This window comes from Otolemur garnettii, unplaced genomic scaffold, assembly GCF_000181295.1.
Source record: "Otolemur garnettii isolate 467f Iridium unplaced genomic scaffold, OtoGar3 scaffold00074, whole genome shotgun sequence".
In the NCBI taxonomy this organism is placed as follows: domain Eukaryota; kingdom Metazoa; phylum Chordata; class Mammalia; order Primates; family Galagidae; genus Otolemur; species Otolemur garnettii.
Genome location: NW_003852469.1, coordinates 3,276,114 through 3,303,846, shown reverse-complemented (window position 1 = coordinate 3,303,846; position 27,733 = coordinate 3,276,114). Strand labels below are relative to the sequence as shown.

The 27,733-nt window shown below is 47.2% G+C and overlaps 1 protein-coding gene across 1 annotated transcript; it reads right to left on the bottom strand.

Moving 5' to 3' along the window:
* Nucleotides 1-9,300: 9,300 nt before the first annotated feature.
* Nucleotides 9,301-26,034, bottom strand: TRIM35 (tripartite motif containing 35). The gene is made up of 6 exons (XM_003794020.3): nucleotides 25,549-26,034; nucleotides 19,453-19,548; nucleotides 16,503-16,733; nucleotides 14,729-14,751; nucleotides 13,778-13,896; nucleotides 9,301-12,467 (listed from the first exon to the last, which is right to left on the bottom strand). The coding sequence occupies exons 1-6, from the start codon at nucleotides 25,981-25,983 to the stop codon at nucleotides 11,896-11,898; spliced, it is 1,476 nt and encodes a 491-aa protein (XP_003794068.1). The 5' UTR covers nucleotides 25,984-26,034; the 3' UTR covers nucleotides 9,301-11,895.
* Nucleotides 26,035-27,733: the final 1,699 nt, after the last annotated feature.

Genomic DNA, 27,733 nt, shown 5'->3' with positions numbered 1-27,733 from the left:
ATTTTGTATTAGACTTATCAAAGATACAAGAGATTGAATGCATCTAAGTTTGTTTAGGGTATGCACAATCCAACCCCCTCAGAGACTGCTTACAACGTTTCCAAAGGGCTATCTGGCAACGTGTACTAGGAGGCCTATAATCCAATGTATATGCAAATGTGCTCATTCCAGCACTGCTTATAATAGTGATGTAAGTATTTTATAAATGAATTATGAGATACTCATTACAATTCCTTGTGGCCAGTAAAACTGATGACATAGATTTATAGACTAGAAAATGACGCATTTATAAAATGCCCATTTAATTGAAAAGCTTTGCAGCCACTAAATGCTATGCATTTGAAGATTATTTAATATCAAAGGAAAAGTCTCACCATGTAAGTACTCACACTTTTGAGTTTAAAGATATAGGAAGAAACTGCATCAGAATGTTTAGTGTAACTCTAGATGGTGGAGTTTTGGGTGATTCTTTTTACAAATTTCTGAATAAACACACGTTCCTTTTATACCTTAAAAGATGTATCTGTACCTAGATCTACAAAAGGTGGCACTATCTGCTCTTTATTCAGCTTCTTTTCATTTCCACCTCTTCTCTGCTCCACCCAAGCAAAGAACAACCGAAAAGGAGGAGGGCGTTGTTTTTGCTGGCACTACAGCTTAGGAGTTAATTAACTCCTAATTAATTCCTTAGCGTGAGAGGGGCAACTGATTCAGATTGGATGATGGTGACATCATGCCAGTAGCAGGAGCCAATAGCAGCGTCCCTGCTTCTAGGATGCAGATGCCTCAGCTCAGTAGAAGTGGTAGTTTCTCCCTCGACCTGGCCATTCTCCGCGGCGCCTGGTCAGCTCCAGTTCCTGTCCCAGCCCTTGGATACCTGAGTGTCCCCACTTTCCTTCCAGACACCTTCGCGCCACTTGTTTTTCAGCAGGTGATCGCGTCCTGCTGAGAAAATTTCGGATTCCCACCGAGTCTAGAGGATTGCTTCCGTTTGTCCCCTAGTTTTTCTCATGCTTTCCTCGTGCCCAGCGGTCACACCCCCTCTTGCTTGTGTATTCAGGCTTACCCTTCGCACCCCCATAATTCTTAAAATAAAACCCCTGTGTCAGGAGCCTGGAGAGAAACACCTAATAGCTGGATCTAACAGACTCTCATTTGCACGTTACCTTTTCTTCCTGTAAATGTAAATGCTTTCTCATTTTTGGAAGATCAAGAAGGAAGAGGGATAAAGAAGGGGGCAGAGAAGGGAAATTGTGTGCAGGCACATCGTTCACAGGTATTTCTGGTTAACACTATTGGGTATTCCCTAGGAAAATGACAGTTTACAAATTGGAAATTGCACTGATTATAGTTTTATGTTCAGCTTCAGTAAGGAAATGCTTCCTCATTTTTTTTTTTTTTTTTTTTTTTTTGAGACAGAGTCTCACTATATCGCTCTGGGTAAAGTGCTGGGGCATTGCAGCCCAACTCAAACTCTTGGGCTTAAGTGATTCTCTTGCCTCAGCCTCCCAAGTAGCTGGGACTACAGGAGCCCATCACAACGCCTGGCTATTTTTTTGTTGCAGTTGTTTAGCTGGTCCAGGCTGGGTTTGAACCCACCACCCTCTGTGTATGTGGCTGGAGCCATAACCACTGTGCTACAGGCGCCGAGCCACATTCTTTCTTTTTTTGGTTGCTTCTTTTTTTTAAGTAGCTTCTTAGTATCCCAGTATATGAAATAATCGATTTAACCCTCCCCCTACTCTTCGATATTTAGATTATTTTTACTGCTTTCTGTTTTAAATAATTCTGTGATGAACAAGAATAGGTCTTTCGTATATACTTCCTTGTTCTAGTGTTTTGAGTATTTATTTCCTTAAGATAGAACCTTAGTAAAGTGATCATTTTTAAAGCATTTTCCTTCCCAAAATATTTTGCTTAACTTTGTTTTCTTCTTATCCCAAATTAAATTAAAACCATTGTCTAATTTCAAAACCAAACCAAACCTCTAGGTATTTTATGAGAGTGCTTACTCTAATTATTTTTAATTTCAGTAAAGTTTTGCAGTTCTAAGGCATATTATCTTTTAGTTGCTATTATCAACGAGGTCTTATTTCCATATTTTCTAATGGGATCTTGTTGATATAAAGGTGTTCATATTTCTAGATCAATGTCATTTGGATTCATTTCACCACATCTCCTATTACTTCTATGTTTTCAGTTGATTCTCTTGATTTTCTTTTCTTTTTTTTTATTTCAGGCTCCTTTATTCCCTGAATATTTACAGAACATCAACTATAGGCAAAACATTGACATAATCATTGAAGATAACATTGGGACAAATGTATCAATTTTATGAGCAAACAAAAGCATTATCTACAAATCAATTATGAGATAAGTGTACTCATTACCACCACTCCTAGTAAAGTTGAAAATCCTTGCTAGTACAATTATAATAACTTAAAAATCCTAATAGTTTGTAAAAAAAAAATACAAATTTCATCACTTCCGAGTTACCAAGTTACTTGCAAGTTACTAAAAGCCATAGAAAAATTCAGCAATATAGCTAACTTCAAAAGATTCTCTTGATTTTCAAGGCAATTATTGCAATAGCACATTCACAGGGTATGTCCAAGAACTTGACATATATATGCTAATTTGGGGGGGCTGGTTAAAAATGTCCCTTTATATTTTATTGTATCCCTTTCCTTTGAATTTTGGTCTGAAATTTTTGCCCGTTTTGCTTTCTTTCTCTTTGAATCTATATTGTTAGGAACAGACTGGCTGCTCCTGGACTTCATTTGGTCTTTTGAGGGCTTTTTTTTTTTTTTTAAATAAATAGCAGATTAGAGGGTTGTATTTTGAAATTTAATTCTTAGTTTTTAAATCAGACTATTTAAACAACATGTACTTCAATGATGACATCGTATTTTATGGCTGCTTATTTCCTATGATTTCACGCTCGCTGCATGGACTTCTTCCCACTCTGTTTCTCTGTGTTTCAGGAGGAAGATACGTGATTATAAAAGTCTAGTGTTTCAGGGTCCCTTTCAATACAGACTCATCTCAATATCAGAACTACAGAATGAAATAATGTTTTTTTTTGTTTGTGTTTTTAAATCTGGTCCTTTCCACTTTTCCCCACTGTATGGAGATGAAAGAAACTATTTTCCTTGCCCCCAAAGTTTCTGGGTTTGGTTACTATAACCCAAAGTTATGTAATCCAATCAACTGTTATTATTTTTAACATTACGTCCCATCTCTTCCAAGAATAACTTGTGACATTTGCAACATAACACACATTTAACTAAATTATTCCAAGTAGGGTTTCCTGATGGCAGGTTTTCTGAATGCTGCATTTTGAAAATGTCATTTTGTTAACCTTTGCGCAACTTGTCTGGATGTCAAATGTGAGATGGTTCCCAGTCTTTCCTTAAGGTTCTACACCTATTTCCCCATTCGTTGTCTTGTGGTAAACCAGATGGATTTTTATTCCGTGGTAAATAAGTAGGTTTTCACAGTGTTGTTTTTGCTTTGTGGTTGGTAGGATTTATTTTGTATCCTACATTTCAAAGTATTTGCCACAAATTTGTTTGGAATATCATAACCACTTTCAGTATCCAGTTGCACCAGCCATTTCCGTCCCATTTTGTTCCTTTTATTCTGTACGTTTTAAGTTAGATTTTAATTATCTGTCCTCCATCTCTTCCTATTTTTTCTTTTTCTTTTGGTAAAAGGAAAGAAGTCCTCTCCCTCCTCTGGCTATGTTTCTCAAGTTTGTCTCTTCATAACTTCATTTTTCTCTGTCTCGGTTACAATTCTGTTTGTGACTGTCCCTTCTACAGGGTTCAAGTCTGCTGTGACCCTCTTGGTTTCACTGTAATTTTGCTTCATCTCACCCACCCTCTTTTCAGATTTTGCCTCCTTTCCTCTTCCTCCTAAGAGATGAATCCTCATTAAGAACAACAAAGTAGCTCGGCACCTGTGGCTCAAGTGGCTAAGGCACCAGCCACATACACCCAAGGTGGCGGGTTCGAATCCAGCCCGGGCCCACCAAAACAACAATGACGGCTGCAACCAAAAAATAGCCGGCATTGTGGTGGGAGCCTGTGGTCCCAGCTACTTGGGAGGCTGAGGCAGGAGACTCACTTGAGCCCAGGAGTTGGAGGTTGCTGTGAGCTGTGATGCCACGGCACTCTACCTAGGGGGACAGCTTGAGGTTTTGTCTCAAACAAAAACCCAGCAAAGTGTTCTCCAGGTGCAGCAGATGGCCTTTTAAAGAGAGAGATTCTTCCAGCCGTCTTTAGAATAATTTTTCCCCTTTGTCCTCATGTTGTTTTTAATTAATAGACTCAATATCAAAGAAGGTGAAATCTAATGAGAGTCCTTCAGGTCCACCCAAGACCCAGCCCTGGATACAGCTGAGGGTAGTCAGGGTGCCTCAGCTCCTGTGCTCCCAGTCTCTCCCATCCTTAAAGAAAGTGAGTGGTGTGGGATAGTGCCTGTGGCTCAAGGAGTAGGGCACAGGCCCCATATACCGGAGGAGGTGGGTTCAAACCTGGCCCTGGTTAAAAACTGCAAAAAAAAAGAAAGAAAGAAAGAAAGAAATATAAAGTGAGTGGTGTGGCTCCGTTGTCTGGAAGTGGGGAGGTACAATTTTTTTGTTTTAGATGGAGTCTTTGTTACCCAGGCCGGAGTGCAGAGGCTCACGGCAGCCTCCAACTCAAGTGATCCTCCTACCTCAGCCTCCCATGTAGCTGGGACTACAGGCATGGATGTGATGACATCCAGCTACATTTTTTTATTTTTTGTAGTGATAAGGTCTCACTGTGTTGTCCAGGCTGGTCTTGAACTTCTGGACTCAAGGACCACTGCCTCCCCCACTTTGGCCTCCCTAAGTGCTAGGATTCTAGGTGTGAGCCACAGCACGCAGCCTGGAGGTGGGATCCTCTATGCCTGTGGCTCTTGTAAAACTGACAAAACCAAACACCACCACAAACTGCACACTGCACACACCTGGGGGGGGAGGGACCCTTCCTATCCCATCCTCTGTTCTACAGGGTCTGTGCTTTCCAGGACACACACGTTGCTGCCAGCTTCCCCTCCTTTCTGCTCCATTATTTTCTCTTAGACTCAGAGCAGCTGAATGGGTTTGTCAAGACAAAGAAAAGAGAAAATAGTATTCTCAGCCACTTTAAAAAGCAGCCTGGAACAGCAGGGAGTTAAGGCCTGCAAGGAAACGCCTTAATTAAAACAATGCCCCATACTTAGGAGCCTGGATAGATTTCACAACCTCACTTTCTCCTCAGGGGCTGATTCATTCACTGGACAAACTCTAAGGTCAGTCAGCTCCCCCACAGCTGGTAGGGTTCTGCCCCTCATGCCTACAGCTGAGACCAGGCTCTCGCAGAGCAAAGGGAATGGTGCCAGGAGTGACTAAGGGGCAAGACCATCTCCCTAAAGCCCCGAGTCCGACATCAGCATCTCAGTGGCGTCTAAGGACAAAGTAGCTTTAAGAATTTGGGGGCGGCTGCTAAAAACCCAGCCCGGATACTTTCAGGTCAGGGGCAACAGGGGGGTTATCCGTCACTGTTTGTCAGTGATGGGTGTTCCCGTCCTCGTCATCCCTGACAGGGGGGATCACCTTTCCACGTCAGGGGCCAAAAGCCAAATGCCACCCTACCCTGGAGTCGGGAGGAATTATTTTCTATTCTTATTTTACCCCTAATCTGGGTATTGTGGCACCGCTGCTCACCCCTTCTACCAAACATGCTTGTGTTTGCTTGTTATGCCACTGCTCCGGTCCCACTTCGCTTGTCTGCTCCCAACTGTGTCTCTAACCCGAGTCCTCGGCTCACCTCTGGTGTGTCAGTGCCCTGATTCCGAACCTCTCATACAGATGCCAGGCTACAGAGCTCTGCATCTAACAGCCTTCTTTATGCTCCCGTCTGAAAGTCCCACCCCCACAGCACGGGGCCCACCTGACTCTCCTCATCGGGTGGAAGCTGCCCACAAGGCTGCCTGGCAATCCCACCCTCCAGTATTCTTCATGGATGGTTCTCCCCACCCCCCTCCCTCAGTTCAGGCCTTCATGAGCTGAACTGCCACAATGATGCTACACTAACTGCTGCAAACCCCAGGAGATTTGGGGGAGTTGGAGACAGGTTTGAGGCCAGGCTCTGTTACTGATTAGTCACATGACCTCTTTCCTGGGCCTTCTCTCATGGTGGTCGGGGGGCAGTGGGGATTAAAACACAGTGTACACGAATACCTTGCAAATACACAGGGAGGCTGCACACTGCGGAGTCACTGCAGGACTGTGTTAGCCGATGGCTGGCTTACGGGGGAGGGTAGAGCACCAACATCTATCGAGCCCCAAGTCTGGGCCTTGTCTCGCCTGTTGAAATGTTCACAGATGACCTCCCTCCCCCTCAGGGCTCCATGGTGCTGCTAAGCAGAGGAGGAGGAAGAATCAGAGTCCCTGGAAGAGGCTGAAAGGGAGCCTGGCCACCCAGACCCTCCAACTCGCTCCCATCTATCTTTATGTTCCTCCTGGGTCCACATTGTTCCCAGACTATCTGTTCTCTGAACTACATTATGCAAATCCCAGCTAGCCCAGTATCCATAGAAACCAACATCTCCCATCTTCCTCTGCCTGTTCCCTGGCAGAGGAAACCTACCCAAGTGACACCCACAAACAAGGACACACAATGGCCCACAGCAGGAGAGCTTGCCTCCACCCCGGGCCAGAAGACTTTAGCAGTCATTGAATCCATCTTGCCCGATCCCAGATGGGGGAGGGATGGGTGGTGCAGGCCGGGGTAAGAAGGTGCATTTTCTTTTTGAAATCTTGAAGAGAGATGATATGATCACTGATAAATCATCCTTGTCCAGTCCAAATCGCTCCACTGCTGCTGGACATTAAGATCGTCCTCGCCGTGGACGTGAGTCAGTATGTGCCATCACCCTTAGACTCACACATACAAGCACATCCAGGCACCTCTGGAACATGACAACACCATTTTATTATGCATAATCAATTACCAATTTTATGAATGATTTTTCAAATAACCTTTCTTCTGCCTGAAACCCTATGACTCATTAGTCTTCTTCTTTCTCCAGGCTCGAAACATGAGGCAAAGCTTCCGGGACAAACACCCAAGGTCCTGAACACTGGCTGCAGCACGCCCTGAATTTGCATCCCCACTGTATGCGAGATGTAGGCTTTTGCTAGTGACACAACTTGTGACACTGGGGATGTTAGACTTGGAGGTGACCTGGCAAAAGAAAATGCAAGTTTCCCTATTTAGAGAAGAGAAGTTGTGTCCGTCCTGCAGTTATTGAAACAGCAGAGCCCGGGAAGACACAGTACACTGTCAACTGCTAGGAACGTGCCTGAGCCCGGTTCTAAGAGTTTCATACATTTGCTCGTGTCATCTCATCACCACCCTGTGAGGTAGGAACTCTTAAATGTCTCCATTTTCCCCATGAGACAACTAAGACACAGAGAGTTTAAGTAACTCTCCCAGGGTCACCCAGTGTTTGTGTCAGAGTTGGAACCCAGGTTGTTCAGGGGTCCTCAAACTTTTTAAACAGGGGGCCAGTTCACTGTCCCTCAGACCGTTGGAGGGCCAGGCTACGGGCCCCAGGACAAGTCGGCTGCTAAGCAGGACAGGCAGTGGTGGCAAAAACACCTGGTGGGCTGGATAAATGTCCTAGGCGGGCTGCTTGTGGCCCACGGGCCGTAGTTTGAGGATACCTGCTCTCAGTTATTACAACAAAACCATTCTCTCAAGTTACCAAAATTTCCCACAAATGTTAAGTTTTCTATACACATCCTTGTTAAAAACCTGAAGAATTCTGAGTGTGCCCAACATAAATAACTTATACTTCTCAATTTCTCACGCCTTTCTTTGGGGCGTGTCATTATTGGGAATCAGAATTTCAACATTAGGATCTCCCATTTTCTGAGTAATAGGCCAGCACGTATGAATCCCACAGTAGGTTTGGGACATAATGCTTGGCGTTTTTACCAGAAATTACCCTCGCTCCATGGAGGCTCGGGTTGCTCATCATCACAAAGCCGGTATCTGGACCCAGGAATCAGGTCATTTTCTCCTCAATGAAATGATGACTGGAGCCTGCGAGGACAGCCCCTCTGACCTGCAGGACACGTCTCCAACTAGGTAGTCACTTACTAGAGTCCTAAATATGACACTCCTGGATCTGGGACTAGAGAGGGAAGACAGTACGGTCCCTCCCCCCGTGTCTGTGTGGAGGAGACGTGAGAAGCGTCACCAGCAGGACAGGTGATGCGCAGCAGCAGTCAGGGGAACTGGCTAGACAAGGAGGAGGATGGGGGGCATCAGACGCTGCAGGCTGGGGACAACGGGAATGTGCCCGAGAAGGCCGTGTGTAAACAATGCTGACAACTGTGGCAACATCCATGGGGAGGGCTCCTCCTCAACCTGTGGAGCTGGGAGAATCCCTGCCACGGCCCCATCTTAAACCACAGAGACTGTCAAAGACTCCCACTATTGTGATATTGAACCCACCACCAAATCGCTGAGAGAAATTTCATTTTCCCCCAGCAAGAGGAAGAAAGGAAGGGCCCTTGAGCACGGAATTCTGACCAGCTAATAACTGGTGGGCGATGTATAAGTGAAGGGAAGCAGGAGGCCAGAGAGGGGCCCTGGCGTGCTCCTGCTCCACGGCTCAGCACACGACAGCACACCTTCGGAGGCGGAGTGAAGGAGCAGGTGAAGATGGTGCCCAAGGGGATGTGGCATGAAAGCAGTAGAGCCAATGTGCCCAGAAGCCAGAGTGACGGATGTCAGAATGTTCTGATGACAACAGTCCCCTAGACCCTGGACTGGCTGGAACCGCACGTGTGATAGAAGTCAGGAAACTACAGGAACAAAGACAGAGCTGGGTGGGACAACTGTGACAACAGTGAGAGCTGTCCAGGAGGAATGCACTACGGCAGGGCAGGAGCAGCATCCCTGGGGTGGCAGGTGGATGGTGCATCTGGCTGCAGCACACGGGATTCAGCAGCAGATGGGACTAGAGAATGGGAGCTGCTGGTGAGCTGCCCCTATGCCTGATGTAGTAATGAGAAGGGGTATGAGATGGGCTGAGTGGAAGGTGAGGGCAGGAGGGGGTTTAAGGAACAACGAACGAACCAGGGCTTCCTGCCAACAGAGTGATTGCCCCATCCCTAAGCCAACGCCCAGAAATTAACTAGAATATATGGACTTAAGGGCAGTGTTGAAAGTAAGATTCCTAAGACACATAAACAACAAAAGAAAAATTAAAATTGGATATTGTCAAAATTAAAACCTTTAGTGTCTCAAAAAACAGCATCAATAAACAGCTTACAGAATGACAGAGTTGTTTTATAAATCACATGTTTGATAAAGGGACTAATAACTAGAATATAGAAAGAACTCTTACAACTCTAATAATAAAGAAAACCCATTTAAAAATGAGCAAAGGAACTAAAAACAGTCCTCTTGAGAAGATATACCAATGGCCAATAAGCACAAGAAAAGATGCTTGGTACCATCAGCCATCAGAGAAACGCAAATCAAAACCCCATCCCCGGGGATGCAAATCATCACCCCTAGGATGGCTAAGTTAAAAGGCAGAAGATAACAAGTGTTGACAAGGATGTGGGGCAATCAGAACATTCACACACAGCTCATGGGAATGTAAAATGCTGCAGCCACTGGAAATCAGGTTGGCAACCCTTAAAGAGTTGAACAGAGTTACTATATGATTCAGCAAACCTAGACGTGCACCAGAAAGAACTAAAAACATGTTCACACAAAAACTTGTACATGAATGTTCATAGCAGCAATATTTGTGATAGTTGAAACACAGAAACAACCTGAATGTCCATCAACTACTGAACAGATATATAAAAGGTAACAGTGTATATCACCCATACAATAGAACATTACCCAACAATAGAAGGGAATAAAGGCAGACACCTGCTACAACAGGGAAGAACTTCTGTTTATATAAACACTCAAAGGAAATGTCATAAGGCATAAAGGGTTTAAGCTCAAATATCTTTTTTTTTTTAATAAAGAGGCCTAGGCTATTCTAAAAATTATCCTGTTTTAGAAAAAAAGAACCTTTTCTGACATCTAAGGTAAAAATAAGAAAAAATTTTAAAAGTTTATTATATGCATACCAAGACCCAAGTTAAAGAACAAAAAGTTTACTATTATTGATGAAATAATTTCAGGTCAAGTTTATTATAAAGAAATTCTATTTGATGGGCTGGATACTTTGTAGCAGAGGGTGCCCAAACCTGTGGCTACCAAAGTGTCTGAAGGATCTTCCCCCAGGCTCATGTGCTCCCTCGCCACTCCCAGCCCCGCCCACTTCACATGGTGCCATTTCCTCCCTGGTCCTACTTGTTTTACAACCAATGTGAGGATACATTTATCCCCAATAACAAGTGTGAGCCATAATTTGTTGGATATGTCAGTGTTGTGAACTGGGGGTACAGGCAGGAGGTGGGACCCTGAGACTTTGGCCAGGAACACGCCGCAATTTTAACACTGCTCTAACGGGAAAATATTTCTTTTTACCACAGTGATTCGAAAATTAAACACTCTCTGGAGGCACATGTGAGATAAGCGCAGATACGAGTCTGTAGGCACAGTGGAGGAAGGAGAAATTTGGGATGAAAACCTAAGTAGCAGAGCAAGAAGGAGCAGGCTGGAGAGATGAGAAAGTGGCAAGGCCCCCGGGGCAGCACCTGCCTCTGTCCCCTCTCCCACAGCGTCCAGGGCCACAACCACTGTCTCCCAAGCGCATCCCTTTCCCTCCTTCCTAACTGGAAAGGGCCCTCTCTTCTTTCCTCTGTCAGACTGTGAGAATTAACCATAGTAATTACAGAAGGCTGTCCTTGTCCTCCCAGCTCATGTACCAATGAGAACTCTGAGGCCCAGAGGGGGAACAAGGCTGACATCACTGTTTTAAAATTTTGTTTCTAAGTGCTCCAGAACCCTCTGTTCTCATCCAAGAACTATAAACATAAATCAGAGCTGATCCAACGGGAATGGAAGACCCATCGCAAGGTCTTAAGATACTGACATAAAGTAAAAGACAAGCTGAGCCCCGAGCCCCAAGCCCCGAGCCCCGGCTGCGGCAGCAGCCCCACATTCACTGCGTTTTCTTCCTTACTGTATTCCTGATGCTCCGGCACCTGGAGCTTCCCTGGCCCTGGAGGACCTGCCCCTCCCAGGCTAGCCCGCGAGTAGATAGCAAGCACCTAGGCTGCAGCAGGCCCAGCCAGCCAGAGCCTTCCCCCTCCACCTCTCGTAATCATGATCCAGGCCAGTACCCCCTTGTGGGGATAATGAACCATCCCAGTGCCAGTATCAGTGGGTCCTGAGCCGTCTACCCTGCCCTGCCCACTCCTTCCTGAGAAAACCACGGTACAGCCTCTGGCCCACATGCTCCTCACCCCCACCTTCTGACCAACCTGGTGCTTTCTGGCCTCCCCCCTCCTCCAGAGAACCGTGAGCAATATGGCAGTCCTCTTCAGGTCAGCTGGTCTCAAAATACTGGGACAACAGTAAAACCTACATCTTACAACAGTCCCATTCTGGAAGCAAACAGTATCCCTGGAAATCCTGGAATGAGGATTCAGAAAATTCGTCTCCTGAAGGTGCCAGGACTTCTGGGAAGAGCCCAGCCCAACCAGGGGCCTCCTGGATGGTGCTATAGTGGGCAGAGAAGCCACCAGAGAGGCCAGAGGCTGGAGTCACTGGAAATGACCAGATAGGACAGGACGAAGAACCTGGCAAGAAGGTGGGGAAGAGCAGTGCCCAGGACACTGAGGCCTCAGGAAGGGGCAGAAGAAGAAACAGGTGGTGGCACTAGGGCGGCGCCCGGGGCTCAGCTGTCCAGCTCCTCCTTGATGCTGACGCGCAGAGGGCAGATGCGCAGTGGCTCCAGGGGGCCTTCCCCACGCATGCCGCCCAGGTAGAAGTAGGGCCGCACGGGCCCGAAGCAGGCGTGGAAGGTGTACAGGTGGCACTGGCGCTCGATGTCGTAAAAGGACAGCTCGCCCTCCTCGCACTCCAGCTCTACACGCAGGCGGCGCGGGATGGGCAGGACCAGCGGCGACGAGGTGGGGTCCGAGGTCACGCAGTGGTCCCCCTCCACGCCCTGCGTGCGGCACACGTACCAGAAGCCCGAGCGCGTGTCGTGGTAGCAGCTGTGTGAGTGGCCCTCCGAGTCCTGTCGGACGCGCATCACACCCACCCGCCAGCTTGGCAGCCCCCCCAGCGCCACCTCCCAGGCGTGGGAGCCCTGCGAGAAGACGCGGGAGCCCAGCAGGCAGGGCGCCGAGGAGAAGCGCTCGGGGTTCTCCACCTGCACGCGGTAGCCGTGGTTGGTGACGCTGGAGAGGTCGTCGGACACTGACAGCCAGCCAGCCGCGGTGTTGGGATCCAAGCTGAAGGGCACTGCGAGTAGAAGGGGACGGGGAGATCAGCAAGCCTGACACCCTCCCTTCCACCACACGACCCCAAACCCCGCTGGGTCCGACGGGCCCTGAGTTGAGGGGTGGTGTCAAGGGGCTGGACTGTGTCCTCTCAAAAGATCCATGGCAGTCCTAACCCAGCACCTCAGAATGTGACCTTATTTGGGAATGAGGTCACTGCAGATGTCCCTAATACGATGACTGACACCCTTGTAAACACAGAGGAGACACAGTCGGTCTCCTCTGGGGGAGAAAGCACAGGCTAGCCGGCAAACCCCAGCAGCTAGGAGGAGGCGAAGGCTTCAGAGGGAGGGTGGCCCTCCAACATCTCGATTTTGGACTTCTGGCCTCCACAACTTCCATTTCTGTCTTCTAAAGCCACCTCGTTTGTGGTCTTTTGTTACGGCAGCCACAGAGAACTATTTGGGCAGGGACTCAATGTTCACACGACCCTGTGATGTCTTTGAAAAGCATGAACCACTCCCCTGGGTCATCCCTCCCTGTAAAGCCAGGACACAGTGGCAAGAGTGGGCTGGAGTCCCCTGGGGAGAGGTGGCCCCGGGGCAAGGAGGTCTTTCATCATATATACAACACAGTTCTGAACAGAGAGGGAAGCCAGGTTTCCTCTCTGAAGAGGTGGGAGATTGGGACAGAGCACAGGGTTAAAAGTGCGAGGCACTGGGAACAGAGTAATCTGAACAAAGGCCAACCAGCCCTGCTGGCCTGGAGTACTCAAGCTATCCTCACTAGACACAGCATACTGTCCTGACCCTGAGCCATAGTTAGCAGCAATAAGAAAAAGGCAACACAGAAAGAAGTGCAGTAAACAGAATGTGTTAAGAGTTAGAGATAAACTCCTTGTTAACCTTTACTCTCTCTGAAGCTTTCCTCTGTGCTGTGTTTGCTCCTGCCTGAGATTTCAGTAAAAGGCAGTGAAGAAGGTTGGAGGGGGCCACACCCTCGTCTGTCCTCGGGGATGGCTTTCTGGTGTTGGCCTCCCGGGATCCCTCAGTTCAAGGCAAATGGATTGAGTAGGTGTTAGTATTTTGCATCCAATCACATCAACAGCAGAGTTTCAGGACCCCCAGAGGAAAGTGTTGTGCCAGGAGGGTGGGACTGTCAGGCCAGAGTGAAGAGGACCAGAAGCCCTGGCAGGGGCCAGGGGCCAGGAGATCAGCTGAGCGATGAGGGAGCTCTAAGCAGGTGGACCCGGCAGAGAGGAGTCCACCTGGCTCTTTGCTAGCATGAGGCACTGGCCCCCATGCTGGGAACACCTGCCCGCATCCCACTCACCAGATTCGACAGACGTGACCATCTTTTTCCAGACACGGTACTGCAGGGAGCCCAGATACTTGCAGACGTCGATGAGCATGTCGGGCTGCACAGGCTCTGGCTCCGAGGTACATAAGAGTCTAGGAAGGAGAACTGGGTATTGAGCAGGGCCTGGGCCATGCATCCTCGGCCAAACTGGGTTAACTGGAATCCAGCAACAGGACTTGCTCCCTTGCCTTGAGCCCAAGTTTCCTGGCCACCTTCCCCAAGACAAGACTGAACTGGACTTAGGTGGGACGTGGGCCAGGAGCCAAGTGGGCTGCTATAGCCGTTCAGCGTGCAGTACCAGGCTCACCCTGCCTGGCTGGGAGGAATACAAATAGGAGGTTCTTTGCCACGGCTGCCACCCTTGTGGGCAGAAATCACACACATCTGCCTCAAGGGATGTCTGAGCTGGAAGAGACCCTAAAGGTGCTTTAGTCCACCAGGCTCAAGGTGTCATCCGGCCTTGGCTTGCACACTGCCAGTGAGGAGTGAGCACAGCGAACTCACTGCTGTCCCCAGCTCTCTCTCCCACCTTTGGGCAGCTCCGACTGGGACACAGCTCTTCCTCATTCAGCCCTGTGAACCCAACAACCATCAGCACCAACCAGCACGGCCTGGGGCTCCCGGAGGCAGGAGGCCAACCAAGAAGCGAGCCCGGTATTAGATGACCTGCTGAGAAACATGAGCCACGCTCTCCCTTCCTGCACGGTGGACAGGGACTCCCCACTCTAAAGAGAATGATGTTCCGCCCCAGCACCTCCCACATTGAGAATGCTGTGGAAGACGGCTGCCTCCACCTGGCTCGGCCCCATTCTCTGTGTCACACCCCGCTGCCTGTGTTGCTTGTCTGGCCCTGGGGTCATTGAAGTTTGTACCCTGGTATCCTGCCTGCTCCTCCCCTCCCCTCTACCAGCTTTAGCAACTTACCGGCGTTTTCGGCTCTTGTGTTTCTGGGGAAAAAAAAAAGAAACACAGATGTAGAGAAAATGTATGTTTCTAACCACAAAGGGAGTCATGACGCCATGTTCATAGATCAGAAGACTTAAATATTAAGATGTCAAACTTCCTGCTACCGTTTGAATGTGTCCCCTAGAAGTTCATGTGTTGGAAACCCAATCCCCAGTGCACCAGCGTTGGGAGGTGGGGCTTAATGAGATGAGACTGAGTCACGAGGGTGTGGTCATTAATTATCACTGAGTGAACTAGTTATCATGACCACAGCTGTCAGAAAGGGAGTCCAGGCCCCAGCGCCTCTCTCTGTTGCACAGGCCACCTTCCGCCATGAGATGACACTTGCTCAATGCCAGTGCCATGCTCTCGGGCTTCCTGGCCTCCAGAACATAAGCTGAATAAACTTCTGTTGTATACAAGTCACCCAGCCTATGGTGGTCTGCTACAGCAACAAAAACCAAGTTCCTCTATAGATTCAGTGTAATTTCTATCCCAGCTGGCTTCTTTGCAAAAACTGAAAAACTGATCCCAAAAGTCATACAGAAATTCAAAGGACCCAGAACAGCCACAACACTGTATTATTCAGCCAGAAAAAGGAATGAAATATTGATAGATGCTACAACATGACTAAAGTGCAAAACACTACGCTGAGTCAAAAGGCGTCACCAAAGGCCACATATCATCAAATTCCACCACTTATATGAAAGATCTAAATAGGTAAATCTAGATGGGCAAAAAGTAGGATTGCCAAGGCTTCTCTGGGATGATGAAGTGTTCTCAGATTCATAGTCCTGCCAGTTGCCCAACTGTGTATATGCTAAAAATCATAGGACTGTACATTTTAAATGGGTGAATTGCACAGTATGTGAATTATATCTTAATAAGGATTGTTTTTCTTTTCAAAAAAAAAAAAAGGAGTCACACACCATTCTTGAAAGTACTCTGGGTACTGGGCAAGACAACACTTCCAATTTCCTAAAGAGAACTGGCAAGAAACCTGGTTTTTAGAACCCAGCAAATGATTTCATCATCAGTGGCGTTCTGGAGACAGGAGACATCACAGGTCAAGGAAAGGCTCTGATAAAGCAAAGAACCCATAAAGGTCCAGCCCAGGACACGACACCTGCCTGGACAGAGACAGTCTCTGTCCTTTGTTACTCTGTTCTACAAAGTCTCCCTTTTCCAGAGAGTTCAGCTGCTTTCCTGGCAGCTCAGCAACTCTGCTATCCTGACTGATTTACAAACCAGCTTTCAAGTTATAGGAACTTCTCTGTAAGGACCAATGACTCATGAGGTGAAAACGAAATCAATAAAGGAAGTAAGATGGACTCAGTATTATGAAAGAGAGAATAAAAATCATCTTAAGAAGAAAGAATAATATGCAGGCATCATATTTAAATCCAAAACTTAAATAATTGGATAATTTTAAGAGACTCCATTGTATAAAAGGGTAGAGAGAAGAAACAAGACACAAAAAATGAGGGCAAGAATGAGTGCAAGAGAATGTGGGCCGGGGTCGGGGGGGAAGAAAAAGTTAGAGAGAAATTAGAGGCTCCCAAGGAACTCTGCTCTAATGACAATCTTTTTAGTCTTGACATGAAACACATCACCTATGGGCACCTATAGGCCAGTACCCAAGAGCTCTGGGAAGACTGGGTTGGGCATAGCTGATGAGTACCATCTCCTGGTGGGTCCCTGGCACCTGCTTCCCCTGATCCCCTCCCCTGAATCCAGATGCTGAGCTCCTTACCATGAGAAAAGAAACATCATCTTCCTTCATCTCCATCTGCAGACGCTCAATCTCACGGGCCAAGGCCTCCGTCTCCTCTCTGAGCTGTTTCATTTTCTCCTCAGCCAGAAGCTGCTTCTGCCTGGTCTCGAGGGCCATGGCGTCTAGGATGGCCTGCTCCTCCACTCTCAGGAACTCACGCAGCTTGCCGAACTCCTGCCGGATGCGACTTTCCAGCCAGGCGGCCTCCCCCTACAGCGGGGAGCAGGTGGGAGGCAGAGGTCAGATGCGCAGGGGACCTCAGCCACCACCCAGCCCTGAGACTTCCAGATTCCTGCTAAAGAAATCCTATGTAGAATCCTTACAGATGAAAGCATACACTTCAAATCATAAACACAAAAAACACTTAAAAAGTGAAGACAAAGAAGTATTTCTTATCTTGGAAGGAGAAAAACATTTCTGGGCATAACATGAATCCTTAAGGAAAGAATGAGATAATTAAATACACAGAAAATACAAGGTTTTGTATGGCAAGACTATTAATATAGTTAAATATACAAATGTAATTCTATAACAACTACTGGAAAAATAAGTCAAAAGGTGTGCTCTAGCAATGGCAGGTAAGCAATCTCACCTTGGGATTTAGAGTTCAATACAGAGGCTCCTCGACTCATGATGGGGTTACATTTCAACAAACCCACTGTAAGTTGAAAATGCATTTAATACCCAACCTACCAAGTATCATGATATAGTTTAGCATACCTTAAATGAGTTCAGGATACTTACATCAGCCAACAGTTGAGCCAAATTATCTAACACAAAGTCTATTTTATTTTATTTTTTTAATAGACGGGGTTTTGCTCTGTCTCCCAGTATGGAGTGCAGTGGCATGATCACAGCTCACTGTAGCCTCGAACTCCTGGGCTCAAATGATCCTCCTGCGTAGCTACAGCCACATGCTACCATGCCTGGCTAATTTTTTTCATTTTTTTTTAAAGACAGGATCTTGCTATGTTGCCTAGGCTAGTTGTGAACTCCTGGGCTCAAGTGAGCTTCTCACCTTGGCCTCCCAAGTACCTGGGACTACAGGCACAAATTATCACATGACCATACTCCACCAAATCCTGTTTTGTAATAAAGTGATGACTATCTCATGTAATTTATTGAATACTGTATTGAAAATGAAAGACAAGATAATTCTATGGGCACTTGAAGTGCAGTTTCCACTGAATGCACATCAATGTTGCACCAGTGTAAAGTGAAAAAAAAAAAAATCAAACCATTCAAAGTTATGGGCCACTGGTGTGTTTATGGCTCTGGTAATACATTAACAAAACGATTCACTAACAAAGTGAAAATGACCAGAAAAAATGAAATGATTTGACTAAAAAAGAAATGACAAACTAGAGAAAGTATTATTATTCTTAACGTACAAAGTACTTTTACAAATCAACTAGGAGAAAAGACAAATATTCCAAGGGGGGAAAAAGAACGTGAACTGGCATTCGTAGAAGACACGCAAATAGCTATTACAGTAGTAAAAAGATGTACAAACTTACCAATAACCAAAGACACGAAATGGGAACAGATAAAAGACTGACAGTGGCATGTTAGAGAAAGTGGAAACCCTGATAAGAAAAATCACCAGTGCAAAGTCAGCTGTCATCCTCACAACTATACCTGACAGCCTCGCCATAAAGGGGTGACACCAAAACTTCCACTTCTCTCATCGACTGGATCAATGGAACTTCACAGAAAAAGCACTGATCAGAAGAAAGAATTCTAGAGGCTTCACACTTGATCATGCTGCCCTTAGCTCAGGAGTCTACGCTGCCCGGGATGGGCAAGTGTTGTTGCTTCCTGGCCAGAAGGACACTCCCAACGACTGCCCCATACGAGGTGAGCCAGTCAGAAATCGAGCAAAAGTGATAAACACAACTCCTGAACAAAACAACTCAAAAGGTGTCCTCCAGCAACGGCAGGTTAGCCATCTCATTTTGGAGTTGGAATTTCAGTGTATGTCCACGGCTCTGACATATGATAACAAGATAATTCACCACAACAGCGAAGACTCTCCGATCAGCGTGTTAGTCTGTAAGACTGCAGAAAAGCTGAACGACTTCTGTCTGTTGGGTACTTTATAAGCATTATTTTATCTGAATGTTTTTAAAAATAATCTTAAGAAGAAAGAATTGTTCTCTCTTTACAGAGGAGGAGATTAGTTTGGAGGAGGTTGAGAGATTTGCCTGGGGAACTTGGCTTGGATTTGAAAATAGGGCTGCATTGAGGTCCCTGTCCTGGACGGTATTTCACACAATCCTGTCTTCTGCCCTGTGGCTCATGGTAAACTCCCAAGTAAAGCTTTTTGGGGGAGTGACCAGCAGCCCACCAGGCATGTCTTAGCTGCTGGAGCCAAGCTGAGTCCCACTGAGCAGTAGTCACCAGGAGCCACATCAGATAGTGACAAATCAGAGCCAGGATCAACAGTCAGAAAATAGGTCCCCACGGGACCCAGATGAAGACAGAGTACTGAGGCAGAAAAGTGGAGACAGGAGAGCCAATTCACCCCATTCCATTAATAAACACTTAATCCTCACTTACCCACTTCATTCATTCAATCAACAAACGTTAACTTTCATCTATTGTATGCTAAGAACTGTTCTAATAATTGTCAACAGTATGTTCTGCTTTCATTATATTCTGATGGGAGGAGATAATTTAAACAACAAATAGAAAACAAAAAGGTAATTACAGGTAATGAGGTGTCTCAGAAAAAAATAAATCAGGGAGGTAGTGAAAGAGGAGGGCTACTCTGAGCAGGTGACAAAGGCTTCCTGTGGCTCAGAGGGCCCACTCTGGTCAGCAGTTAGCTACTAGGTGACGTTAGCTAAAGCCAGGCCAGCCCACCTTCACCCATCCCCCGCCTGCCCTAGTATCCCCTAGTGCCCGTTCAGCACACATGGTCACTCACCTGATTGTGCTTGGCGACAGCCTCATAGGAACGCCGCATGGCCCAAAAGGCCTTGGCCTTTTCCCGCAGCGTATGCTCCATGTTCCTGCACTTGGCCTGGAGGGTGAGAAAAGGACATGGGGAGATAGGTCAGGCTGGAGGCCAGGCAGGGAGAACAGACACACCACGCCGGCACGGGAATGCCACTTCCACTGAGTGTGACACAGCTGTGTTTACCGACCCAGACAGTACCAAGCGCTGCAGGCAAAGCTGAGCAAGCAGGCTCCTGACCTCAAATCATAACTTTACAGCATAAAGGGTGCTCAGAGAGGGAGACAGGGCTGAGAAGGGACCTGTCTCCTCCTGTGCTGCTCACAGTACAACATAAAGGGGAGGCCTGCTTGAGCCCAAAGCTGGGGCCTGAACCCCTGGGCTGTGTGGCTAACAGTAAAAGCAATGTGGTCACAGTTCCCCTTGCAAGTTTCCAAACTGGAGGGGTCTGCCGTCACTAATGTGTGGGTCTGATAGTTGGGGCTAACTTGGTCACTCCCCTAGGGCTCAATTACTTCTCACCTAAATATGTCCCCCACCCCTCCTTAATCTGACGTTCTAATTCTGTTTGTATCAGTAAAATACTTTATGCAGCAGGTTCAAATAGTTTTTGCTTAGTTCGTTTTGTTTTTAAAAGTTTAATCGTTGCTTCTGATCTCCTTGGACTCCTTAAAGAATGACCTTGACTTTTTGGCTGGCTTCCCACTGTTTGTCCAAGACTGATCATTTTCTCTCTACTGTTTCTACGCTGAGGAAACTTCTCAAGTTTTTTCTTAGGAAAACTAATAACAATTCTAATCATATTAATTATAAATTAACTATCTCTTACTGTGCCAGGGACTATGCTAATTACTTGACAAAGTATATCATTTATTCATTATCCTTACTAGGTAAGTAACATTATCTGCCTCGTTGTATGGATGAGAAAGTGAAGTTCAATGGGAAAATGACCAGCCAGCAGTGTGCAGCCGGTACCCAGAGCATGAACAGCTGTGCAGGCAGCCACTATGCTGGCCACAGTGACCCCATCCTCCTGTGCAATAAGAGTTTAAGCTGCTTGATGTTGGGGTGATTTGTTATGTAGTAAAAAGTAATATAGATTGTCCCCCAAAAACCTCTTCCCCACCCATACCTGATTTAGATCATCAGAGTCTGAATTTTGGATGAGGTATTTGGGGAGTTTGGAGAGGGTGAGGGTGAGAGGGATGTGATACATTAGGAGCCAGAGGGCAGATGAGGGGCAGCCTCAGAAATGGCCCCAGGGATCCCCACCTCCTGGTACTGAGGCTTTTATAAAATCCCCTCCCCTGTGAGCTAGACCTGGTGACATGTTTCTAAATAATAGAATTTGGCAAAAATAAAGGTAAGTCACCTCTGAGATTAAGTGGCAATGCCAGTGCATTCCCAGCCTGGGTCTCTTGCTTACTCATATAGATGGCAGCTGCCATGTGGCAGTCTACCCCTTAGAGTGGCCCAGGAACTAACAGTGGTCTCCAACCTACAGTGGTGAGGGACTGAGGCTCTCAGACCAACAGCCCAGTAGGACCTGCATCCAGCCAACACCCCCAACTGAGCCTGAAGTCGGACCCTGCCCCAGGCAAGCCATCAGATGAGACCACAGCCCTGGCCATCACGTCCACCGCAGCCTTGTGACCCACAGAAACTGTGAGGTAAAAAGTGTCCGTTGTTTGAAGGTGCTAAGTTTTGGGGAAATGTGCTGTAAGAAACAGAGAATAGCCCATCAGTCCTGCTCGGCAGCCTAGCCTTTTAACTCTTATGGTACAAAAACCAAAATAGTTGCTGATTTCATTTTCTGTCCGTTCTATTTTCTACTTATTCTGATCATTTTTGTGTTAACAGCAGGCGATCATAAGCAAGTTCCCTAACTTCTCTGTACCTCAGTTCCCTCCTCTGGATAACACTACTGAGCTCAAAGGACTGCTGTGAGGACTCCACAAGTCAATCCACATGAAATGACGGCAAGAGAGCAGCAGACACGTGCCAGGCATCCAGTGAGTGCTGGCTCCTATTACTGACTGAGCCCTGCTCACATGCCTGGTAATTTAACTCTCCTACTGGTATGTGCCAGCTTTCTGTGGCAACTCTACCTCATCCAACTCCAAGTCAGTCTCCTGGATCTTTCCTTTCCTTTTACATTTACACTGCACCTGCCCAGCATGGACTGCTGAGGCCACACCACTCAGGAGCCTCGGTCAGCAGCGTTTAAAGATTCCTGCCCTGCCACTGGGCATATGCTAGACCAGGAGACAATGACCATCCTCTGGTGCAGCCGAGGAGCTAGCAAGGCTGGCCTAAAAAGTGAGATCCGAGAAGGGGGTGAGTAGTTAGGAAAGGGAGGGAAAGTATTAGAAGGGGGGCAGACTTGGAATGTGGCTTGAGAGACACCCGGAATACGCTGGGGTTAGATTCAGCCAGACTGATTCTAAGAAGGTAAGGGGGTGGGGTAAAGTTCTGGGGCAGGAAGAGGCTGGTGGCAAAGAATGATTCAGGTCAGTCCCATGGGATGGGTAAGAAAAGAGACTAGCCAGGCAGGCACAGTAACTTACACCTGTAAACCAGCACTTTGGGAAGCCAAAGCAGCAGGATCACTTGAGTCCAGGAGTTTGAGACCAGCCTGGGCAACAAAGCAAGACCCTGTCTCTCTTAAAAAAAGAAAAAAAAAATTAGCCAAGCATGGTACATGCACCTGTAGTCCAGCTACTCGGGAGCCTGAGGAAGGAGGACTGCTTGAACCCAGGAGTTAAGAGGCTCTAAGTGTACACTGCCCTCCAGCCTGGGGGACAGAGCAAGACCCTAAGGAAAGGAAAGAAATAACTGGACAGAGCAGCTCACAGGCCTGCAACTCCATGGGACTTAGGACAAGTCTGCTGTTGAAGTCAAGCCACAGAGAACTTTGACCAAAAGTCTAAAACCTGAGTTCTAATCCTAGGATGTCACATGTTAATTCCATCACCATGATGAGTTTCTGCTTTCTCATTAGTAAAATGTAACCACCTCCTCATAGTCTCTTGTGGGTCTGTGTCTGCGTCTCTTGAGGATGTTTTCATTTCATGATAACCCAGAACAATACTAAGATGAGCCTATTCTGAGTCAGCTCATAAACAGAGAGCTGACACACACTTTTGGCTCCTACGACTTCAGCACCAGCATTTGTATTTTGTAACAACTTACGCGCTATCAGACTATTACAGCATTCATTGCCTTGGCCTAGTAAGAAAAATACACTTAGTAAGTGCAGAATGTGCTGGAGCCAAATGAAGGCCAATCCTGTCACGTGAAAGTTTCAGAGTTCTTAAAACAGGGACATTTTGGCCAATCAGGTAATCATTTGGAACAGAGTAAAGGGGGAATCAAGAGTATTATTTCCAAGAGGAGAGATTTTGTTTCAGCAAAATGAAACCCTATAATTATTTTATTATTGATTTTATTATTGACTTTAAGTTTTATTTGTATTTTATCTATCAGCTTCCTTTGGTTTTTTTGCTTAAATGTTGTATAAGCAAATGAATTTACACCAATTTCATGTTTGCGTGCAGGCAAGTAACTTGATAAAGTAAGTCACACTGTTGGATTATTTTCTTCCTTTAAGAAGAACGTGGAGTTGTTCAAGTTTGAGAAACGTTGCCCTCTAGGATTTCCAAAGGTCCCTCCAAGCACTCATCTGTTCTAGAGTTCTAATTTAAACACTAAGCCATGCTCCAAACATCATCAGTCATTCCCACCACCTGCACTGCACTTAGGACAAAAATCCCAGCTCCCTAAGGAGCACCCCCTCCCTGTCGGGTCTATCCTGGACCCCTCATTCCTCATTTGAAACATCTCCCCATCACTGCAGGCCACATCCTGCACCCCCTCACTGCTGGCTGCCCTCTTAGCTCCTCTCTGTGAAGTCACTTCCTTAGAGACGCCTTCTCATGCCCCACCTGACAAGAAGAGGCCCCTCTTACAATCTCCCACCCCATCCTGCACTGTCCTTCACAGGAATGTCAGGCTGCATCGATGTAATTTTTAGTGAGATGATTCAATAATGCCCACCTGACTCCATGGAGGCTGGATCTATGTTAAACTGTTCTGTCCCGTACTAGACACACTATGCCTGGCACATAGTAGGCACTCAGTCACCACTTTCTTCAGCCAACTCACAGTGGGTCAATAGCCACTCACATCTCTAAAGCCCACACATACAGCTGGCTGTCCCCAGGGTTCTGGGATGAGGGAAACCCCCCTCAAAGTCCAGAACCAGAGTGAGCACTGAACATGGCCTCAGGTGAACTCTCTACTTGCTCTGTGACTTTGGACAAATTATTTAACCTGAGACTCAAGTCATTGTCTACCTATAACAAACTGAATAATGCTCCCCCCACCCCCAACCTGATGTGCACTTTCTGAACCCTGGAACTGGTGGACGTGTTACTTTACACGACAGATGGACTTTGCAGATGATTAAATTGATATAGGGAGATTATCCTGGATTAGACAGTTGGGCCCAATGTAATTACTAGAATCCCCGTAAGAGGGAAGTAGAATTAGTTACAGAAAGCAATGGGACAGAAGATGCGGACACAATGATGTACTGTGGGGGTGGAGGGAGGGACTCCAGAAGTGAGAGAGGGCCAGGAAATAAATTCTCCCCTAGAGCCTCCAAAAGGAATGAAGCCTTCCTGACACCTTGATCTAGGACTTCCAACCTCCATAACTACAGGATAGTAAGTCCATGCTGTTTTAAGCCATTATGTTTGTGACCATTTAGTACGGCAGTAATAGGAAACTCGTACACGAACCCATGGTGTTTTTGTGAGCATTAAATTGTTGAACACTCAATGCACCCAGCACACAAAACATGGTAGCCGGCATGATTATTACTTTTGCTGAGTTCCACGCATAATTGCCAAAGTTATATTTTTCTAAACCATGAATCTCATCACAAAATCCCTTATTTAGAACCTTTGAGGGCTCCCACAGCACACAGTGGAAAAGCCCCTGGGCGGGTCACACAGTCTCTGACCTGCCCCTTCTTCCCTCAGGCTCCTCTAATCACACAGAACCCCACCTTGTCTCCTCCCTGGCTTTCCTACTGCTTTACAGTCCCGTTGAACTTCCTCAAAATGTATATGGAAACTGTAGTCAACTTTTGATATCCTATAGCAAAGGCACTGCAAAAAAAAAAAAAAAAAAAAGGAGAGGGCAACTAGAGGACCTTGCAGACACTGGGATTCATCAAGGATTCTCATAGGGCCTCCTTTTCAGTATATCCAGCTTCCTCCAAGCAGACAGCTGTTGTCCAAACTGTGGGTGTTGACTCACTATTAGTAGGTGATAAAGCAAATTTAGTTTTTAGTCACACTGTTTTTAACTGTAACTGTTACAAAGTGAAGTAACAGAAAATGCCAGGGTACAAGGACACATTGTCACAAAACTTTTCTTTCAACTGATACATATACTCTAGGGTATTCTGGGTCACAGTGGGAAATGAATTTATTCCTACAGTCTACAAACATTTTGAAAAATGCTGAGCCTGGCTAACCCGTATTTTCTGATCATTTTTCCTTCCTATACTGAAGAATTCATGTTAAAGTTTGCCCTGTAAGTTGGTCCCTGATTTATGTATAGCCACTGGAACCCAAGGAATCAGGATCCTGAGTGATAAGCCAGAATAAGTCACCTTATTCTGGGCAGGGAATAGAAGTGACTGATTCAGGGAAAATCTTAAGGCCCCACGTGCCTGGCCAGGTCTTGAGCTGCTAGTCTACTTGTAAGCTGAGTGTGCCAAGCTCGAGAGTTCGTGACCATTGCTCACATCAGGGCTGCTTAAAGGGGGTCTGGGCCACACCCTGGTGGCAGAAGGGGTGCACGCCCGGATCCCTCCAAAATGCATGGCGCTGTCCTGAGAACACTAAAGAACCCCAGCTCTCACTTTCTGTTTACACTCTCTTCTCCCATCTCGGGCGCTGTGCGTAGACAGCCCCTCCACGTAACCAGGGCTGGGCTGGGCAGGGAGGAGGCTCCGCGTGCGCCCGGCCACCTCGCGCGCTCGGCAGCGCTTACCCGAAAGTCGAGGGCAGTGTCCTTCACTGGCTGCACGCGGTGGCCCTGGTGCCGCGGGTCGGCCTGGCACGAACAACACAACAGCTCCTTGTCTTCGAGGCAGAAGAGGCTCAACTGGCCACGGTGCGGGCGACAGAGGCGCTGGGAGTGGCGCCCCGTCCAGGGAGCGCCCTCGGCCTCCTCGTGCAGCAGTTTCTCCACCAGATTGTTGAGGGTGTGGTTGGTGCGCAGGTCGGAGGGCGACGCACGGTCCTTGCACACCGGGCAGGCGGGTACCACCTGCACCTCCCAGCAGCGGCTCACGCACTCGCGGCAGAAGTTGTGGCCGCAGCGCAGAGTCACCGCGTCGCGGAAGGGGTCGTAGCACACGGCACACAGCAGCTCTTCCTTGAAAGATCGGGAAGGCCCAGGAGACACATCCGGGATCGGCTCCATGGTACGGACCTCTGACTCCAGCGCGGAAAGGATTCCCTGCTTCCCCCCCCATCCGCCAAGAGTGGCGCGCGCGGAGCCAGCCGGAAGATAGCGCCCAGCCGCTCCCTCTTGAAGCGCTGAGCGACGGCGGCGCTGACCAATCGCGTGCGGCGTACTCGGGAGGCACCGCCTCATTTCCGGTCTGCCCGGGAAATCCCGGAAGAGCGGGGCGGGCCTCTAGCTGCGGGTCTCAGCGACCGAGGTGCGCAGGACCTCCCCGCAGCGCTGTGGGACCTCCGTGTCACCGGACGCCTACTTCCGACTTGAGATGGGAAGTGAAGCCTAACAGCTCCTTCCTTAACCAATCCTGGGAGTCTCAGGAGTGCGAAGTGGAAGAAACCAGGGATCGCGACTTCCTGGCCCTATAGTAGCGAGTGCGTCTTAAAGCGCCGTCGTGTTCTCTCCACTAAGTCATGCTGTGTCTTTCCAAAGACTTGTCGCCACTTTTGTGTCAGCCGTTTACTTTTTTGGCCTGTCTTATTCCGGACCCCCGCGGTAAAAAGGAAGCAGATGAGGGAAGAGGACTTCTGAGAAGACCCGATTCTTATCTTATGGTTGAATAAACGGACAGTCCACCGTCTTTCACAATCTGTAAAACGCCCGCTTTGCGCGCTCGCTCTCGTTCTCTCTGCATGAAATGTGAAGATAACCCTGGAACATGAAATAAATATGGAGCATGACCGTGGCATTAGGCAAGTCCCCACTGAAACAGAGATTAAGGACTTCTGCAAAGTTTAGCTGGGGGAACTACAATATACGCTGAATTCTTGCCTGCATAGCAGTCCCGGGATCCTCCGATTGTATTTTCCTGCCTCAGCTTGATCACTTTACAGCCTTCAGATGTAGAATACTTTCACATGACATGCTTCCATTCCTGTTCTCTTGGGAGACAGTTCACATGTTTCATGTTCCAACATGTTTTGAAAGCAGAGGCCCTGACTTCCAGCTGTCTTTTCAAGAATGTTTCTGTGGTGAACAGCTTTGGAGAGCAAAAATAATGCCTCCCTCCAAGCAAAGGTGTAGTTGACTTACTCCCTATTTTAAAAGATTTAGATTTCCTAAACGCCGAGTTCTTCTCCTATAATGCAACCTGTTGTAGCCGTCATCACACAGTCTTGTGGGAAATGGAGCTCAGGAGACTGTCCTGATGACAATACTCTGACTACTATTAACTGCTATTGGTAATAAGGTGTCCTTTGTCCCTGACCAAGAGTCTCATACCCACTTTTATGAACATTAACGAAACTGTGGCATGCTAACTTCATCTGTTAGTTTGCCTTAACGTAAAGTCTCTGACCCTTTGAAGTTCTTGACAATTTCCTTCTAAAGTTGTCCCTAGTATAGTTATTTTCCTCACAAAACCTAGGGGAGAGACACCACTAATTCTTATATTGCCTGCAGAGTACCTTATATGTGGTCTGTGTTCCTCCTGCAGTTACCAAGGGAGCTTCCTAAAAGCACAGCTTCCTGAGCCCACTTCAATCTACTCACCTCTGTTGCAGAAGAGGTCCAGAAGTCTGCATTTTCTCATAACTATTGGCCCACTAAAATTTGAGAGCCAGTGTTGTGGATTACTTGCCCAACAAGCTGTCAGGTCTCCAGGTATGGTTACAGGCCACAAGATGGGGCTAATAACCCTACACTCCAGGCACCTCCCTGGAGAATTGTCTCATTTTTTTTTTTTTTTTTTCACTGTTCTCTTACGCAGGCA

Coding starts and splice junctions, on each gene's coding strand:
- TRIM35 (XM_003794020.3), bottom strand. CDS start 25,983: ATGGAGCCGATCCCGGATGTGTCTCCTGGGCCTTCCCGATCTTTCAAG. Junction 19,549..25,548: donor ACACTGCCCTCGACTTTCGG/GTAAGCGCTGCC, acceptor CTCACCCTCCAG/GCCAAGTGCAGGAACATGGA. Junction 14,752..16,502: donor ATGATGTTTCTTTTCTCATG/GTAAGGAGCTCA, acceptor TTTTTTCCCCAG/AAACACAAGAGCCGAAAACG.